This window comes from Symphodus melops (assembly GCF_947650265.1).
Source record: "Symphodus melops genome assembly, chromosome: 2".
Classification (NCBI taxonomy): Eukaryota; Metazoa; Chordata; class Actinopteri; order Labriformes; family Labridae; genus Symphodus; species Symphodus melops.
In genome coordinates, this window is record NC_136692.1 from 22,576,971 (window position 1) to 22,597,497 (window position 20,527).

The window sequence follows — 20,527 nt, forward strand, 5'->3', positions numbered from 1 at the left end:
TTTCTTGAGGAATGGGTTTTAAAAAAAGTGGCAACCTCCATTGTCGAAAAAGGAAGCCAATGTGGAAGTGCAAGAAAGTGCAGTTTTTTGAGTGCCCACTTGAAGCTGGCTACAAAAGCCAAAGAACTCCCATGGTTGAAATAGCTTTTCTAGATGGCCACTGCTATCGTTGGAATTAGGAACTCCTCTACAAAAACCGATGTGTGATGTCACTGAGACAATGTCTATGTTTTATATGATATATGATATTGAGTTTGAGTTTAAGGGTATTGATTAGGCCTTACAATCTTTAGATCTTAAGTCAATCTGTCAATCTGTGGAATGTGCTTGAAAAACTCATGTCCACTATATGTAATAATAATAATAATATTATATATATATATATATATATATATATATATATATATCACTCATATGTCATTTTAATGACACAAAATGAATTAAATATACAGTACATATTTTTTAAGGATTATGCATTTTAGCTTGTAAATAGTTTTATCTCTAAGTTAGATAAGTGTCACTTTTTTAACTCAATAACTATTTTGTGCGTTTTAACAAGGTATTTTCTATATTTTCAGGGGATTAGTTGGTCATCATTTGAAGTGGGTTACACCTTTTTTCCACATAACCAGACACCTTCAGAGCCGGCACAAGCTGGACCCACACAGAAAAACATGTTGCTCAATACTTTGGGTGCTTTGTGTTGCATGAGGAAGAAAATACCAACACAAGCTTGTTTTTTCTGTTTATAGGATGAATATTACGCCCCCAAATACATAGTATTTCTTTACAAATGATGTAAGAAAATGAGAACACAGTTAACAGACGTCTTTCCATTTAATAAATATGATTATAAATGCATAAAACAATTACACACAGCACAGTTGAGGTCAAACAAAAACACTGTAACACCTTACCGTCTGTTCTCATACAAAAGCTGTACAGTAATAAAACTCTTTTTTTTAATTATTATTATTATTGTCGTTTCTCTACAAAAATAATAATCTCGCTATTTCTGCAGGAGGGAGGGGATGGAGAGACATAGAGAGGGGGAAGATTGTGTAGCTCAAAGATAGTCTTCAACATCATACTGACTCTAAACACTCTCAAGTGATGTTTCACCCCAGCTTGTCCGAACAGCATCCTAACCAGAAGGCCAGAGATCCCTCGGGTTAACTGGACTTTATGTCCATTCAACCTGTCCTTCCCAGGCTCCTACTGCTGGTCTCCCTCAACATTTTTTGAAATCATAACCAGGAGACCGTTTTTGAAGTGTGAACTTAATCCTTCTTAGAATACAACTTTACATATTTGCTTTCAAAACATGAAAATAAATCTTTTAATCTCCTTATGCATACAAAACCAAATCATTGTTGTATTGCTACATTCCTAGATGTTTTTTGCTTTTATAAAAATCCCACAACAGCGATCTAAATTCAGCCTAAAGGACAATGCAATGGTACAGAATAAATCCCCTTGTAGCTGAGTTGGAATTCTGTCGTGAAACCTCAGGTGGAGCCCTAACATCTACATACTGGTAAACTACACACCTTTATGCAAAGAAATGTGTCAGTCTGCATAAGCTGCACAACTTAGAGAAACTGAAAGAATTCCCTCATTAGAATAAGAACTTCAAACAAAATGGAGGTGGGTGATCTTCAACTTATTATAAGAGCTCTGCGATATAACTTTTATCAGCAACTGGGGCCTGAACAACACTACAGAATGGCAATGCATCATGAAGTTAAATCACTTCTTTGTTGTGTACTCGTGATGACAAAAAAAATATGCTGCAAGCTTCAGGTTTTTGTCTCCCAACCAATGGTCATTTTTAGCACTGATTTACATCAACAGACCAACAGCAACAATGTCCATGAGTCTTCTTCAGTCTGTACACCACTGAATATATTATGGATGTAATGGTGAATGTTAAATCAGCAAAGGATCCAGTGGGGAAGCCAAACCTCGCAACTTCAACAGTTTGTACGGAAACTCCTCAGCCGAGTTCAGTGCAACCTTGGAGTAATGGATGTATAATGACGAAGCTATTTAGAAATAAGTCTGTGTGTGGAACTAAATGAATCTAATCGTCACCCTTGTGTATTGTTTGTACTGTTGGTAATGGTGTGAACAATTGAAGGAAAGAACTTTCAAACTGACCAAACCTAATTCTGAATTCTGAAACTTTCACTCACAAAGTAGCACATGGTTTGACAGTACTCTGAACACACCAACCATCCATGTAGCATCTGCGCTCTAGTTCCTCTTCTCCTACAGTGTTGTATAATGAGCTGGGATGAAAATGGGTGCTTCCAGAGTGGCTCAGGACATTAGCCTGAATGTGTCACCAACCTTGAGCTTGACTGACCACATTAAGAATTCAAAAAAATCCAACCTCCTCTTAGTCTTTCCAACAGAAAGCTCTTAATGCATCAGAACCCCAAAAAGCACTCTTCCGTCTCTATTCCCCTCTCTCTGTCTTGCTGCCATGCTCTTTGGATTCTCCCACTAAGCAGCTGTATCTCATTCCAGCTACAACCTTAAAATCCAAGCCTTGATAACTGTACTCTGCCTCCTGTTGTGAGCTGTGATTTTGGCGTGGCTGAGAACGATTTTGGGATGCTTTTTCTCTGCTGGATAGTCCTCCTGACATTCTACGTTTCTCCTTCTAAGCCTAAAAGGTATTGGGGGGGGGGGGGGGGGGGGGGGGGGGGGGGGGGGTTGGAATCACCTGCAGTCAGAAAGGTGCAATATAGCACCCAAGCCATCAAGTGTCTCTTTATCTGTTGCACAAAACATTTTTACAAACTGGTATGTCTCATAAATAGTACCAGAAGCGTTAGATTAACAGCAAAGGTTAAATTACTCCAGAAACCCTGTATTTCTGTTCCTAAATTAAAATCCTAAAAAAAAGAAACATCTCAGTAGAAAATGTGTATTGTGCCATAAATCAGCTTTCTGAGCGACAATGGACCAAAAGCTTTTAAGTACTCTATTCATATTTTAGAACAGAATTCCTGTTTTAGTCTGAAATTTGTTATTAAAATACACACGTTTATAACATAGACATTCATGATTTACAAAATAAATGTGTAATTCCCTCCAATATCATATTTCATAAAAGTATATTCATATGAATAAATAATACATTACTGCTGTTAGCTTCATAACAGCAAACCAATTTCAGATATGGAAGCAAAACAAAACATTGCTTTTTTTTTTTTACCCTTCCTATTTCATGCTGGCATCCTTTCTTTATTATGGATCTGACTTTCTATAAATAGATGGCATGTATCAAAATGAAATATGATTGGACATACGGTATGTTAAAAGAAAACAAATACAGTATGTTAAAACCTGTACACAGTTTTCTTCTGGTTTGAGCAGAGCACAGTATGTGTCAGCAGGGTCCAACATGCACAGGTATAAAGCTCGAAACCATTGTGTCCCAAATGGTAAGAAAAAAAAAGATCAATGCCGCAGATGGAGTGGTAATCCAGTCCAGAGTTTAGACGACGTACGTGGGGAGTTCTGTGGAGAATTTCACATGTACATGAGGTTTCATACATCCTGCGGGTAAAAATGGGAAAGGAACAGTGTCAGAGGATATTTCACAAAAAGACAAAAAAACAGAGTTGGACTTGAAATTAGTGTTTTGTTTTGTTTTTATCTTGGGTGTCAGCTAAACAAGTAAACACCAAAAAAACAGTCAGCCACCGCTTGCTCACTTCAGGCTTAAAGCCACCTTTTCATCAACTTAGAAGTCTGTCTTTGATCAGTCAGTAAGATTACATCATGTCCAACATTCATTCTGACATTTGTTCTACTACTTTCACCATATTAGTGTTAACTCTCACACATCCTGTTCAATAAGCTTAGGATAACTTAAACATCATTTATTTAGTACAGTAACATGCAAAAGTCTCAAGGAGTTAAACATGTGTTACTGTTGAAGGGAAGGCATGACATTAAAACAGAAAAGAAGCTCTTAGGTATCTTGTAAGGTGTGTTTAGATGTCACAGGACTCACACAAGTGACAATCAGATAATGAAGGCAGGTGCAAACACTTTGAAATGAAGCTGAAGGACAAAAAGAAAAGTTAGCAAACCGGCTAAGTGAGTGAGCCTTCTTTGGAAAAACAATAAACAAACAAACATTGAGTGTACTGTACTGACTTTCAGACAACTGCAGTCAAGAATCTGAACCATTCAGTTTCTCAACATAAAGATGACTGGAAGAGACAATGAATCTGCTGTAAAAAGAAAACTTGACAATGATAATACCTACTGTCAATGTTCAACTAAAGAATCCAGCTCTATTTATCCTATTTCCACTGTCAATCTAGGAGTGTCAATATAGCAATTATATAATCTATACATATATTTGAGCTCCTGCTTTTTGCTTTACAGACATTGAGAATCTATGACAAGAAGCACTGAAGCGGTACCAGAAAAGCTTCATGGATCATTGCATGACGAGGATATTTGTTTGAAAGTAGTAAGGGGGGGCCCCTTACTACTTTCAAACAAATATCCTCGTCGTCTTTATATTTCTTAATGTTTACACTATCCTGACATCTAAATTTCTATGTCAGTCTCTTGATCCATTCCTTTCCTGATTCATACATTTTCCTAGTATTATTATCCAAAGTTACAAAAACAATACCGGCCTTGACCTGCAGAGGCTTTCTCTCCATGGATAACTGCAGTCTTTGCTGAAATATTCTTCTGTCGTAGCTGCTCTTGTGCAAACAAATTCTACATTTCACAAAGCCATTACTACTAGATTGGGAGACAAGCTAGTTTCCATCCAAGAAAATGATACATGGGCTGTACTTACAACTTCAAGTCTTCTGACCACCTCAAGTACTTTTACACTATGTCACATGACTCTCATACACACATTCAAACTATATTTGTAAAGCACTTTGTGACTTTCTGTTCTTGAAACGTGTTTTTATAAATAAACTGATGGCAGAGGATGCTATGTAAAGTGGCCATCAGTTTCAACTAGTCCATTCAAAGATACTCATAACACCCACTGGGAGATATTTCCAGTGGGTGTTTTGGTTCAGTGTCTTGCCTGATGAGAACACTTTGCCATGTGAACAGTAGAAGCTGGGATCACACCAGCAACCTTCCAATTGAGAGACTTTACTTCCTAGCAACAGTATCCCAATTCCCATCTCAAACTGCTTAATCAGCCTAACATGGAGCAGTTTTTGGTCATTCAAAGAATGTTTCGTGATGGTCAGTTACGACAGGCACTTGCTCACCCAGAATAAAGTCACGCTATGTTTTTTCCCAAGCATGTTAGAAAGGATGAAACAAAGGTATGAGTAGGAATGTAAAGATTAATCGTGAGGCAGTTAAAAATAGACTCAAAGGTCTCACAGTTCACATCAATACTTTAACAAATGATCGCAGTAACAGGGTCCGACATCGACACCCGCCAAGCGCCAGATGCAGGTAGATTTTCCGTTTGGTGAGTACATTTGAGAGAGCTATCTGCCACAGAGCAGGTAAATGTTTGACCATAAAGTCATAAAAACTATGCTATGATTATTAATCGTGTTTTATGTAGCTGTAGCTACCTGCTCCTCTCTCTGCTGTTATGACTGTGAGCATTGCGGTGCTCGCTGGCTGAGAGCCTGACACACCAACAGACACTTCAGTGCTAATATACACACATACACACACGCACGGCGCACCCCTTTGAACTTTTAGTGCATCAGCACACAGTTGATCCATACGACCGAGTCAGAAACTCTGCTCTGGTCAAATGGTCGACTTTTCTCCATTGACTCTCACCATGTCTGCAGCTAACATAACGATAGCAATGTCCTCTCACAGTCGGTGTCGTCTCAGTCTGTGAAGGTCTCCACTCAGACTCTGTGAGACAGCGCTGCTTTAGAAACACTGCAGATATAGGGCATGCTAAGTGCACGAGCAGCAAGAGATACACATGACTAATAATGAGTAGGCTGATTATATGAAGGGTCTAATGTTGTCAAAGCTAAATCTAGAGAGAACTCGTTTTGTGGAATACTCATTTATTATTCTCTCAATTATACTTTTTAGTCTGTAATGTTGTAAAACTTTTTTTTTTTTAATTTTTCAATTTCCTGCTCTGATAAAATTATTGAATCTGTGACTTAAATATGTGATTGATTCAACAGATGAGATTGCCTTCTCAATTAAATATAAAGTAACACAAACACTATTTGTAATTTCGTATGGTATAAAATATGTTTGGCTGTTTGTTTGTTTTTTCTCCGCTTTTTCTCTACCTGCCACCTTGGCTGGTGAGTTAAAAAGTTAATTTGGGACCCTGTCAGTAATACAATGAGCGTGAGCAGCTGTAGTGCAGAGGTGGTTGGTTGTAACAAGTAGGCGTTACCAAGGCAACTGCGAAGACTACAAACAGGGTTGTAGCCCCGTAATTTTTCTTCCGTCTAATTTTGTGAACTAGATCGTGAAAGAATCGTATCGTGAACCCAGTATCGTTAATCGTATCATATTGTGAGTTGCGTGAATGGTTACATCCCTCGTTCTGCGATTAAAAGAAGCATCAGAGGGGGTAATTTTTGTCGTTTTGAGAAGATGTTTGACATAGAAGAATTCAGTAGTGTGCAAATGGCCTAAGGCACTTGATGTTGGATTTTCTTCAGTTACTTAAAAAAAATATTGTTATTTTTTTCAACTGAGAAGCAACTTTACTCCGTTCTGTTTAGCTCTCCTTCACGTCTTGACCGGACCCTTTCACTTCTAAGAAACATAAAACAAAAAGCACAAGATGAGATTCAAGAAATGGCACATAAACAGTACAATGGTATGAAATAATGGAGACAATATTGTTGTTGTTTTTTTAATCTAGCCACAGACGAGAGTAAGAAACCAGAGCAGATATTTACCGATGGGCCGCGAGTTAAACTCTGTGTCCAGAATCTCCAAAGAATTCACCAAGTCCCGCTGTGAGCTGGGCGTGGCCTCTGTTGGATTAGCTGGACTCATCATTTCTTGTTCTTTTTCGTTCTGCATCTGCGCATAGACGTTGAGGCCTGGGATCTTCCTTGAGGAAAGATTTACAGTGAGGCAAAGGGATAAAGACAAAAGCCTAACTAAAACAAAGAGAGCAAGGACATGACTGGGAAATCAGTATTAGACTTTATGTAACCATCTGTTGCCATGGATTTCCTGCTCAGCCAAACTCTTCGTGACATCAGACTATGATGACAAATCCATATTGATCAGCACTGATGTTTAATTTATGCATGATAATGAAGATATTGTAACGTGAGGGTCCGATGTGCGGTGGATGGATCACTCTACTTAGAGAAACAGCAGGATGGGAATTGATAACTTTCCCAGCAGCACTTAACTATCATTCACCTGGCTAGCTAATGCTACCTCACATAGACTTACGCTGTCTATTGGAGCTGACGTATCAGTGTGGCAGCCATCTTGGTTGGGTCACCGATGCGCCCGCCCTGCATTTATTTCTAGTGTGGAAAGTGTATCCCCAATTACAATAATCCTCATAACCCCCCCCCAAACTTTTAAATTGGAAATTTGGTTTGTTACAAATGGTAGAAAGAAATGTAATTATTATACAGGACGCTGTCACACATTAAAAAATATAATAAAAGACTTTGTATTATGCTCTAACAAAGACATATGGTAGTCTATGGCATATTGGTGTAAATGTATTAATGAATTATTTTGATGTTTAATAAAGAAACAATTTTGATTGTTTATTTGAATTTATTTCTTACAGAAGTCCATTCTCTGGCATTTGCAATTTGCTTCTCCTGCTCTAGACTCTCCACTCTAGCCAAAGCTTCTCTGAGTCTTCCCAGAGACTGTAAATACAATATCATACCACTCACAGTTGTTTGGTGCATGGCACTGCATATGTGCAGGTACACCGTCTTAATTTGTTACCCATAATATCACTGCCAGCACCATGACTATGAGAAAGAAAAAAAATGGTGTGTGTGTGTCAAAGAGAGAGAGAGTGTCAGTGAAAGGGGCTGTGTATGTGTTTATAATATAATACATTTTATTTATAAGCGCCTTTCAGGACACACAAGGACACTGTACGACAATCAAGTATTCATCTGTGTATTTATTTATTCATAACATATAAAAAGTTTATATGTGAGAATGTCTAAAAAGAGTTGCAGAAAGCAAAGGGGAGATATGAACAGAGCCATGGTGCTCACAGCTGTCTGGTTAAGGATGTTAGACCACAGCAAACAGAGGCGTGTGGTCAGCCACAGCCTGCAGCTGGAATCTCACTTTAATTTTCTGATTTATAAAAAATGTATGTATATGTAATCTATGTGTATTATGTGTATATATGTATTATGTTACATTTCCCTGTTTATTCCCATCGTTAGCCAATCACTGGCTAGGGTGATTAAACTGAAGGAAAACCTTATGACACCTACAGAGGTAGATTCAACATAACATGGTCACAGTTACTAGGAGCTACAGTAACAATTAGAACATGTAAATATTATCATTATTTACATAAACTCAGAAAAGGTAAATAGTTCACTGTATAAATGTTACCTTATTTTCAACTTGAAGTTAAATGAATTAATTCACTCAAATATATGAATGTACTTAGCTTTTAAATCTTACAATATGAAAGATATCTATGGAAATTTAATTAGGAAAATTAGGGCAGGGGAAGACACCTCTCACCAATGTTTTACATTTGGACGGCAGTACCCATTTCAAACGCTAGGTGATAGAGTTAATTTTGCACCTTTAGACTTCAGGCTAAATTTGATGAAATTAATCAAAGCTTTTCTATCACCTTTTAAGCTTTAATGTATTTTTGAAGGTATAATTAATTTATCTCTGTATAGAGCATTTTCTTTATAAAAATATGTTTTCTTGTATGCTACTCTGAGGAAATGTCATTAGGAGGGGCTGCCCGCTAAGCTGCTGCTAAGAGGAAATCCTATACAAGCCGTTTATTTGCAGCCATACAGGGGTCTCCTTCTTTTCAAAGTTAACAGGCCAGTAACTCTAAAAAAGATAAGCAATCAAAGTCTAAAGCTTCAGCCAAAAAAAAGATCATTCTCGCTTGGATGTCCTTCTGTAGTGTTTCAAAGGCTGCCAGCTGAGCTGCTGCTTATTTAGGACGCATGTTTAGCGTTTTTTTATTCCACAAGTGGTAAGCGCTCAACAAGTCAACATGTAACTATAAATACAATTATTCAGAGAGGTTTGTTGCTTTTTCCTAAACAAACATAGCTAGAAACAAAGCAGTGAGTCATTATAAACACTCCCGAGCCGACAGAATGAGGGGGCTGCCACTACCTTTAGCTGAGCTTCTTTGAATAATTTGAGATACAGACATCTGAGGGTGACTGAAAGCCTTTTTACAAATTGAAGAGATATGAAGACCTACAAAGTGATGTAGAAACTACCTCTCAGGTTTTTTTTTCTTTTTCACTCTCAGAGTATTTCCATGTTCTTCACTTGTAACAAATGGACAGGGACTTTGATACGCAGGCTATAGATGGCTGTTTTGAGTGTTAATTTCCAAATTAAAAGTGATGCTAAATGAAGGAATATCAAGAGATAAACTCATATGAAAGTATTTAGTGTCAACATAAATATATCATGACCCTGACCTGCAATTGTTTATCTTACAACTTAAGATGACACACTTAATGTTGCATGTAAATTTGCATTCACATAATATAAATTCTAATAATTGCCTGTAAATCTAAAGTTTAATCATGTCTCTGCTAGTCTTTAAAGCTTATAACCCCTGTGCCCTTTTCCCAGGGCTATTCACTTTGGTGAGGAGACATGATTTAACATTTGATAAAAGGTCAACTGCCCATGTTCAAAGGGCTTCATATTGATAGTGGCTGAAGGCTGACTGACATTTCTTTAGTAAAGATCCACCTGACAAAAGAATTTCCACATGATCCCCACAGAACGTGTGAAGGAAAAGCCAATTCACCACAAATGAGTGCTGGGTCTGTTAGGAGCAGTATTTGACAGGCAGCTATCAACCTTCTCTGTAGCCTCGCAGGCTGCTTTTGTTTACCGAGCTGTCTGGATGCTCTGACACCTTTTCAACAGCTCCCTATCACGTACAGAGTGACGACTTTATAGACACAGCATTTCATGAACACTTTACCTCTTGAATTTGTAGATGACAAATACAGCTAAACCCACAACCACTACTGATAGCAGCATTAGCATGGCAGAGCCACTGTGGTTCTCGCTGGTGTCTACTAGGGGCGCTGCAGACAAAGGGAGACAAAAGCAAAAGAGCATGAGCAGCACAACCACTTACACATCCTGTATTTGCAACCAGGTGAATCATGCAATGGGCAGTTAACAGCAATAAGTGAGACCTCACAGGTTAAATCACAGATTAATCATTTTATTATATATAGACTTCTCTTACTCTTTATCTTATAAGCCCCTTTAGGACAGTAGCAGCATCCCCAATAGGAAGAGGCACACATACTTGTAACGATGCTCACTCTCTGAATGTCTCTGTGTAGCTACATGGTGGGAGCCAATCAGACATAGGGGTGGTTATTGGGGCAGCAAATATAATAAAATTATTCCTAACTGTCTACAGTGTCTAAGTGTCCTGATAGTCTACATGCTTTATGTTCTGTCCCACTAAGTATAGAACAACAGAGCAACCCCCCAGAGTGAATCTTAACACACACACACAGCCATGGTTGTTTACCTGCTGAAAGGTGTGCCGCGTAAACAGTGACTTGGACCCCTGGTCGCAAAGTAAACTGCACAAGGTTTTGGTTTAAGGCGCCGAGCAAAACCTCAGAGAGCTGTGGGAACACAAAGGGGGATGGGGTTTGAATAACATGATTTAATAATAATATGTGATTTTACTTCATGCAATTTTTGCAAAGGGTTCATCCCTTTTCATTGGACTGTATTAATGAAATAATTAAGTCCAAATATCAGTTTCCCATGACAGCAGTCTAAAAGATGTTCTGTTTTAAATATCTGCTTCATCAGTTTGTGAATGTTTTTCAAGTTGGACCGAAAGTACATGAGCATATTGCATAATTAAAAGTTGTTAGTTTTGCAGTGGACGCTATGTTAAAAAAGAGGATTCAAAAAACAAACAAAAAAACCATCCTAGAAAAACAAATAAACATTTTAAAGTTACCTTATTAAACCAATATAAATAAGTCTTAGAGCTCCCCAAGACATATCTCTTTAATTTCTTGCGAAAAAATTGTATTTCAGCCCTGCTCAGAACAGGCTATTTCAGTGTATGTAGCTTTAAATGCAAATGGGCTGTGTCTGACCACGACCCTCTCTGGAAGGGCGTGGGTAGCTTAGGCTTTATTTCATCATGCCCAATTGTTTACAGTGAGAAGGTACACTCAGAGGGCAGGGCTTACTGCCCTTTGTGATGTCACAAAGGGAAAATCTCCAAACGGCCTGTTTGAACACACATTTAGATAATTAAAGCAGAATATACAGAGACCATGGACTTTTCTCATAATTTTGGGGTTTGTAGAAAGACTCAGGGCCTGATTTACTAAGATCTCAATTAAACAGTACTAAATTGCGGGTTCACTGCAAAAGTTTGCACGTTTCGTTGGTGGACGTTTTGCAGGTGATTTACTAAGAATAGTTGCATGAATGAATGCAAACCTTGTGGAAGCGGTTGTATTTCAGACAGGCATGTTCTACTGGTTTACGTCATGTCACAGAGTTTGGACAGAAAGCAGGACGACTACAAGCGCTAAATAGGTATTAGTGAGAGGCAAATGTACGTCCAGTATAAAGTAATAGCAGATAAATCTGAATATAACAAAAGGAAAACATGGCTTATAAGAAAATCTAAGAATTAAACAGGGACTCTCTTTTCTTCCCTCCCTCTTTGAATTGAATTGAATGAATTGTCATACATTGGACTGAAGGTGCAAGTCCTCTGTGGCACTCGTGCTCAGTGTGTGTGCCACTTGTGCCATTGTTGCACAGCAGAAGCTGGTCAGCACTGTGTCTGATCAGACATAAACGTACTATTTGGTCAATACGAGTTGTTTTGCTCATACGAAAGACACAATCCTCACTGCACGCTTTTAGTAGATCAGATAGCACATTTTTTGCTAGTGGTATCAAGTTTGTACACGTTTTAAGACACGCAAACATTTAGTAAATCAGGCCCTCTGTCTGCTCTCTGGCCTTTGTATTTTGCTTCTCCTGCTTTAGACTCTCCACTCTAGCCAAAGCTTCACTGAGTCTGACCCATAGGCTAAATATTAGGCCTTTAGACGAGTAGGAGAATTGGGTAATGCATAGGCGTGATCCTAACTAAAGCTGAAATGATTCCTCGAATAATTCGATTACAAAAATTGTCAGAAGAATTTTCGCGTCATCAAAACTATGCTATAAGTATTAAACATGTTTAATGTCACTACAGCTACCTGCTCCTCTCTCTGCTGCACGCTGATCTGACACACAGACACTTCAGCGCTTACGCGCACACATACACGAGCGCGGCGCACCCCTTTTAACTTTTAGTACAGTTGATCTGTGATCCATATGACCGAGTTGGGAACATGTGCTCCGGTCAAACGGTCGGCTTTTCTCTGTGCACTCTCACCATGTCTGCAGCTAACATAGCGATAGCAACATCCTCTCACAGTCGTAGTCTCAGTCTGTGAGCGTGCTGAATGCACACACTGCAGGAGCAGACAGTGATACGTCTAATAATGAGCAGGCTGATTATATGCAGAGTCTAATGTTGTCAAAGCTAAATCAAGAGAGAACTTGTTTTAGTTTTTATATATTTAAAGTTTCTCAATTTCCTAATCTGATAAAATAATTGAATCTATGATTTCAATCTGTGATTAATTCAACAGAACATGCTTCCTCAATTAAATGTACAGCAACAGATGTGTAGGTGACACAAAAACACTTGAACCTTGAACAGTGAATCAAAAAGTTAATTTGGGACCCTGTCAGTAATATGGTGAGTGTCAGCAGCTGTAGAGCAGAGGTGGTTGGTTGTAACAAGCAGGCGTTACCATGGTAGCTGCAAAGACTACAAGCAGGTTTGTAGGGACGACCCGAGAAGAAGTAAACCTTAATTAAGCAAAAGTATGATTTATTCGATTACTCGATTAATTGATCGGGATATTCGATAGAATACTCAATTACTAAAATATTCGATAGCTGCAGTTCTAATCCTAACACAAACTGTAATAGTGTTAAAAAAACAATAAAGTGTATTTTGCATAGTAGGTTAGCAAGATTATTTATAATTTTTGTCCACTAATTTTTGTCCACACAAATTATGATGATCTGACATCACACCGCACCTATTTACACATCCGCAAGTTTCACAGAGTAGTGTTTGTTTGTGGTTTTCACCTTTCCAAAACAGACATTTAATAAAACATTTGAACATTCAACCCATAGCAAAACTCATCATCAGCAAGGTACACTGTTTACAAGCAGCTTTAGCATTTTAAACTGACTGCTCATTCTGAAATGGATAGCAAAGCATTTTGTAACTTACCATTAAGATAACAACTAAAAATGATAATCTGACACCAGGGCTTCTGCTTCCTCTTAATATGGCTCAGACAACTCAAACACTGTTTAGAGCTGAACTACTGTACGCTGATTGTCATGTGGGTGCAAAGCTGGAACAGATGACAATCAGATGTGATCTGCAATGCCCCCTTAGTCTTGATACATTTTCCAATCGTTATGAACATTTACCTTGTCTCACTTTTTGTCATTAAAATGAGGCTTTCAGCTTTAATATCATCAATGCACTTTTGGCAGGCCATGGAACATTTCCAGAGGCTTTAAAAATCATGAAGGTTATTTTGTGCATTTATTATTTGTATGCATCTATGGCCCAAAGAAACTTCAATGTCCTTACAACGACCCAACATCTGAACTCTCCTGTTCATGTTCTAGTCTTTGTCTGAGGGATCTTTTGAACCTGGTGATGCACAATACAGAGGTTACAGCCTCACTTGCTTTCCAGACGGGCAGGCTACTTTCTGCTCTGAGAACAACTAACTTTGAAATAAATTCGGCAGATTACCCTGACCCAGAGGTAAACTCGCTTCAAATACAGTATGTTCCCCCCATAAAGGCTATTTCCATTCACTCAATTATAAACCTCTATCCTGCTGAGGCTGTGAGCGGTAAACACAGCCCACAAATGAGTAGGTCTCTTCAATCTGGGAAAAAAAAACAAGCATGGATGTGCAAAACAAAAATACTCCATTTCCTCTCTGCAGAGCCCATTTTTCCTCTTCAGAGGCTTCATCTATCTTGTCTGCCTCATTTGCTAAATTAATTGTGATATGAGTAATTTCTGTGGAGCTTCATTTTCTCCTTTTTATCCGTTAGAAGTTTAAATTTAGACTAGGCTATGACTAATTTATTTTTTTCCTAATGTATACCAGGGTCAGTAAGTCTATTATACATTCTAACGAGCAGAGCAAGCCTTGCATGTTTAGATGCTAACCTTGAATGGAGATTTATTGTAGGCTTGCAGGACGAGAAGATCTTTGCAGGCGATCAACCAGGTGAGAGCAGGGAAGGGAAAGAGGAAAATCCAATTGATTTCCTTCCCATGGACTCAACATTATTATCAATCAGTATGTATTATAAGGCTCTGAGCTAAATTGTACCATCTTGATATGCTGCTGATTTAGTGAGCTGATCAACCATGACAATTTCTTTGACCAGCCTCCCCACTTCAAACCACCACAGGATGTGGCTCAAGGGATTTTTAAAGTCGTTCCTTCTGATAACTTGTTAATACTTGTCAGGCTTATTGATGAGCCCATTGCATAGATTCCTCAGGCATGTACCAGAGTTGGAATCAAGCAAAGACACGGACATGCTTCAGTGGATCAATACTGACATCTGCTGGAGGAGGGAGGAACTCTGAGCGAGGACTTTCTCGGGGAGCAATTACTGAACAAGCTGCCGCTGTTAGAAAAGGGATCAACCATGACTCACAGAACAAGAAAAAAAAAGGATCATTGCTTCACAATTGTACTTGAGGTCAGGGCCATATTAGAATGAGGATAACGAGCTGAAATCCATCCACCTACACAAATACTGTCTAGGGATAGAGAAGAGAGTGACTGCTGCTAACACAGCCACAGAGCTGTTGCAGCATTGTTGTCCCACCTGATCTAAATGAGCGGAGCTCTTCTCTGGTTTTCCCTCTGTCAGCTCTTTATCAGGGAGGAGGAAAAACTCTGCTGCTGTGGGTAAACCTGGCAGGACGGTGACCAGAAGCTGATCTTCTCTCACTCCTGTGGCCTGAAGGGAACAAGATGGAAAGATTTAGAGAAAGATTTAATACAAAAAAAAATCATACAAAAGTAATTACTGAAGTCATGTCAATACAAAGTTGTGTTACAGGTGCTTTAAGTAGTGCTGGGCGATATAACTGTCTTAGATCGTGAAGGATTTAAACGTGTTGATGATCTGCCAAAGCAGAGAGTTCGTAGAACCGGGCTAATATGCTGAATCTGTGATGCTGCAGTTTATGCTCCCATACAGACGCAGAGCGGGATCACCGCTGAACATGAAAACGAAACTTGAGAGTTGGTCCATAAAAACAATTCCATCTTGGATATATATAACGGTTAGAGTTATTTCCAAACCGACAGGGGGCAGGAAACAGTTGTCTGAAGAGTTTGCACCGTGATGGTTTGTAACCTACTTCAGATAGCGACACAAACTCTAAACAAGACCGAGAGACGTTCACATTCTGCTGAGAGTCAGGCAGAGCAGAACTCAGCCAGTCAGTGAGGGGAGGTATAATCCCAGTGTTTAAAATGTTGCTGTGGGAGATTTCTGCTCTCTCTTGTTTTTTTTACAAGTCACTAAGAAGCACCTAAAGCTCACCTATTGTGAGAAATGAAACGAGAATGAAATGACATCATGAAATGCAGAGCGGCAAAACATTTGCAATAACTGATTTCTATACATTGATTTTCATGCATACTGCTTGAAGTGATGTTAGTCAGATGCTCTTTCTCATGTTAGCATGCAGGTGAGAATGAGTAACCATGGTGACTGTCCTTCAATCAACCATGTCCCGCCCCCACTATGAATAAAACTTACTTTGACCACGTGTCAAAGTAAGTTTATGTGTCACAGAATTAACACATGTCTATTATGTCCACATGTGTTTAAATGAATGACTAACTGTGAAAATGTACCTGAACTCTGAAATACATTTAAAGACACAAAAGAAGACACAATACTCAATTATTATTTTAAAGTGGAGCAGAAAAGCCTCATCTTATGTATTCAATACAATCAAAATGTAGGACACACATTTCTGATGTTAAAAATGTTCTGGAGGGAGATCTCCAGACCCCATAAAAAGAGATTTTTTTTCAACAGACTAAAAATTAAACTTGCACAGCCATTTTTGATTATTTTGTCTCTATGAAGACATTTCAATGCATTAGAAAAGTGGTTCCCAAATTTGTTTTCCTTAGACACCTTTTACTTGTATCTAAGAAAAGCTGAGCTGTTTATTACGTGCAAATATAAAATAAAACAAAGTATCATTAAGTCCCACCCCTTTACCTCTGTAATTCACAAACATTTGAGGTAACTGCAGCTTGAGCAGAACCTTTCTCCACTTTCCCCTTGTTATACATATACAGATATACGGTGCTTAGTTTTTCTTGACTGAAGTTAATCCATTTTAACAAACGGAATGTGTTCTTTGCCGTGGGGACTAAAGATGTGATACCAAACACCATAACTGTGATACAGCAGCGTGTACACAGCTGACAATATGGATCGTAAAAGTCAGCCACAATCATTTATTTTCTGATATTTTGTTCCTCTTAAATAAGTAGTCACCTTGCAGTGGTCACCTTTCATGTTTTCTATACGACAATGACATGTCATATTCATTTACTGACTATATACTCACAGGACAATCGTTCAGCCTCCTGCACACTTTCTTACTGGATGGGACATAGACACATTTCCTCTCAATGAAAAAACCTTGTCTGCTCAAAGCTTCTAACAAACTGCCAACAATGAGCAAAACAGGAGCATTGAAAGTTTGTATTCTTCTGTGTGTGTGTGTGTGTGTGTGTGTGTGTGTGTGTGTGTGTGTGTGTGTGTGTGTATTTGTGTGTGTGTGTGTGTGTGTGTGTGTGTGTGTGTGTGTGTAGCAACCCTTATTATTCTCTCAAACAATGACAGTCACGGCTGCTAGAGATGGAGAAAGAATAGGGAAAGCACCCTCGTGTTGTTGATAATTCTGAGTATGGTAATGCCCGCATTCAGAGAATTAAAAGAGTAAGGGGACTTTATACAGAGACCAGCAATTCAAATTTGACAAACTAAAACTAGACAAAAATATCACCCATAAGGAACTTTTTCATGACCTTATGTTCATAAATGAATATACAACTTTCACTGTGGCTCAGTTACGAGAATCAGTCGTCTCTGAAGCAGAAGGTCAGGGGTTTAATCCCCAGCTCCCCTAAGCTGCCACAGCTGCTTCTTCTGCTGCATATGAGTGTGTGTGAATGGAGTAATCACTTCTGATGGCTTTAAAGCAGACTCTGCCATCAGTGTGTAAATGGATGTGAAATGGTTGGTAAGACATGTGGAGTCAAAGCGCTTCAGTAGTCAGAAGACTGGAAAGCGCTATACAAGTTCATGTCCATTTACCATTTATTGTACCGTAGTCTTCATCCGAAATGAAATGAGTGAATATCGTGATCTGGATTAAGCAGTTAGTTAAACCTATATGTAAAGTGGTTTCCACATAAAGGACACCAGTTTCACATGTGAAGAGCGGACAAATGTGCAACAGAAGCAATGTCGACTGAAAGTCTTGCCGTCCTCTGTTTCTGTTCAAAGTCTTTGTGAATTTTCTTTTTTTTTTTCTTTGGAAACACTATCTGGCACAGAGTCACAGATTTAAGAGGCCACTGAATGACTTTCATTTGCATCTTTTTGTCTACTCCATGAAAGTTAACAGCATGAATATGTCCGTTCACTGTATGATGAGGAGCTCACTCAAGTAGCAGCCTTGCAATGCGTCTTATTTGTCAGGCTGTTGTGATACGGGTAGGATTTAGGGTTTGTCAATGTAACTGTGTTGTAGGATCAACTCGGAAATTTGAATGCAAAGCACAAAACTTAGTTCTAATACAATTTGCAGTCGGCTCAATTACTAACCCCACTGAAACGAAACCAGTGTTTTTGCTATGTGTATTGAGTAGAAACAAACTGAGTGCATTCTGATAATAACAGCAGCCTTATCCTGACACCTCGATGGAGGATGTCTGTGACTTTAAATGCATGTATGTGGTTGTTGTTGTACTTGGCTTGTGAGTGAGAACGTTATTTACTGCATGTTGTCATCATTCCTGCAGCCTCTCCTTCTTGTTCCCACTCAGTGAATCCTGTAGATGTTTCAAGCTATCATGTCAAATTCCTACCAAATTTTTTTTTATCCGATTTTTTTTATTTTTTATGTTCCGCCTTCAAGGCTGGGGTTGTCATGAGAAGATGATGTCAGTAACAAATAACAAAACAGACATGTTCACTGAAGACTGAAGGGCCGGGGTGTATTTCTGGCATCAATTTTGATTTTTTTTTTTTAAAGGATCAAGAAGTGTGAAAATATGATGCAAGACAGGCAGATTGCTTCTTTCCTCTGAAACATATTGACGTAGGAGAATGTTATGGAATTAAACAGGAAATTAATGAAGAAAAATCTGTACCTTGACATGTATTGTGTGTATGCTGAAATCCTGTTTTACACTTGACAGGTCAAAAAGCCCTCTGAGTGTCCCTTCAGGTTATTGCAGATCTCACATGAGGAACATACTGGCATTTATTCTTCTGTACACTTCCAACATCCACAGCCTCGTTACTGTTTGGCCATAAACTCTCAGAGCGTGTGGGAGTCACTGCATTCAACATGCTTTTGAACTGATTTTTTCCCCTCTCCTGCCCCTTGCCTTGTCATTTGTCATCATGAAAGTCAGATTCATGTCTCGAAGCCTTGGGGAGGTCACGCTGCATTCATACTGCCTCAGTGGTTCAGTAGAGCACGGACAGTATTTACCAAAGTTAAAGAAACGATTTCCATTTGAAAACCTGAGAAAGAGCTTTACCTGGATCAGGGAGTTCCTTATGACTCTGCTCACATCCAGCCTCCATTCGGCAACATCAGGGTTGTGGTCGTCCAGGTTTGATGAGAAGGCGAGCAGATGGGATTGGAAATATTCTGCAGGCACAGAAGAGTTAATGCTCGTGGGACGCGTCCTCGTTTTATTCTGACATTACATTTAGCAAGAGCCTTTAGATCCAGCTCACATGGATTTAAATCCCCATCATCATGAATAGAAGGTTATACTATTTAAAATTGTATCTACTTCCAATAATTCAAACATTGTTTCAGATTTTATTCTACCTTAAAGAATTAAACAAATTTGAGCAATATTATACAATGTAGAATTGTCTAATTGAGGGTTGAGCAATATGGACTAAAAATATATTCTCCGACCAAACTCGATGTTCAACGATTTAATCGATCTACAAAAAACACACACCGAAAACTGTGCATGGCATAAAAAATGAACTAAAAACAGGTTTTGCTTGTATGTTACTAATAAAGTTTAGGGAATTAAATGTGTTAATTGCTAAATTCACATGAATTTCGTCATGCTTAGTGCTGTGCTAATGATGGATTCATGTTGGGTCTGTAGATAATATAAAAATGAGTCTTTTTACTGCTTTTTGTTCATAAAGAGGGAGTGATGGAACTTGTTTTTTAAAGAATGATGATTCTGACACCCTAAAGTTATGGTACCTACCGATTGTATTAATCTATCAACCCTTTATCGGGCAAGTGACTCTTTTTGGTAATTTCCGTACATATTACATATGACCACCCTTCTGCACCTCAGTAAGGTCGAGAAGCATGTGATCCTCACTAAGACAATCAGAAGAGATCATCCTACGTCACTGATCCTGCTATTGTGGCATTTAACTTAGTCAATGTTGATTTTTTCTAAATGAAATAAAAAAAATGTGATTTTTATTCTTAACAGAAATAAAGTTCTGTTATGTCCCCCAACAATACTCTGAGGTTGAATTTTTGAATTTCAAAGTATTTCAACGAGTGCCCTATAATGGGTTAAAACATTAAATTAGAGCTATAAAGAAGATGAGTTCATTGTGGATTAGCCAAATCGATGCTGGTTCCATTCCTCATCCAGCAGATCAGATAAGTGAATCTTGAAATTACATGAATAAACAAAGAATAAATAAAAAGTGTAGGGAGGTAAAGCTGCACATGTAGTCCCTCAGTTGCTCGTCAAAGTTTGCCATAGGGATCCACAGATCTTAAGAGCAAAGGGAGAGAGATCCAAAGTTTAGGAGTAATCATTTTAAAATCACGGTCTCCTTAAGTTTGGAGCCTGAAGCGAGTAACAAGCAGCAAATTATGATCAGAGGACAT

The 20,527-nt window shown here is 38.6% G+C and overlaps 1 protein-coding gene across 1 annotated transcript in view; it reads right to left on the reverse strand.

Moving 5' to 3' along the window:
* Positions 1–746: 746 nt before the first annotated feature.
* The window catches only part of sorcs1 (sortilin-related VPS10 domain containing receptor 1), a 163,340-nt gene continuing 143,559 nt past the window's right edge, over positions 747–20,527 (reverse strand). The window contains exons 22-27 of the mRNA XM_079337819.1: positions 19,179–19,291; positions 15,196–15,330; positions 10,739–10,838; positions 10,172–10,277; positions 6,915–7,072; positions 747–3,570 (exon numbers count right to left, since the gene is read on the reverse strand). Of these exons, the coding sequence (XP_079193945.1) occupies positions 3,509–3,570; positions 6,915–7,072; positions 10,172–10,277; positions 10,739–10,838; positions 15,196–15,330; positions 19,179–19,291 (674 nt within the window). The 3' untranslated portion in view covers positions 747–3,508. The remainder of the gene's footprint in view (positions 3,571–6,914; positions 7,073–10,171; positions 10,278–10,738; positions 10,839–15,195; positions 15,331–19,178; positions 19,292–20,527) is intronic.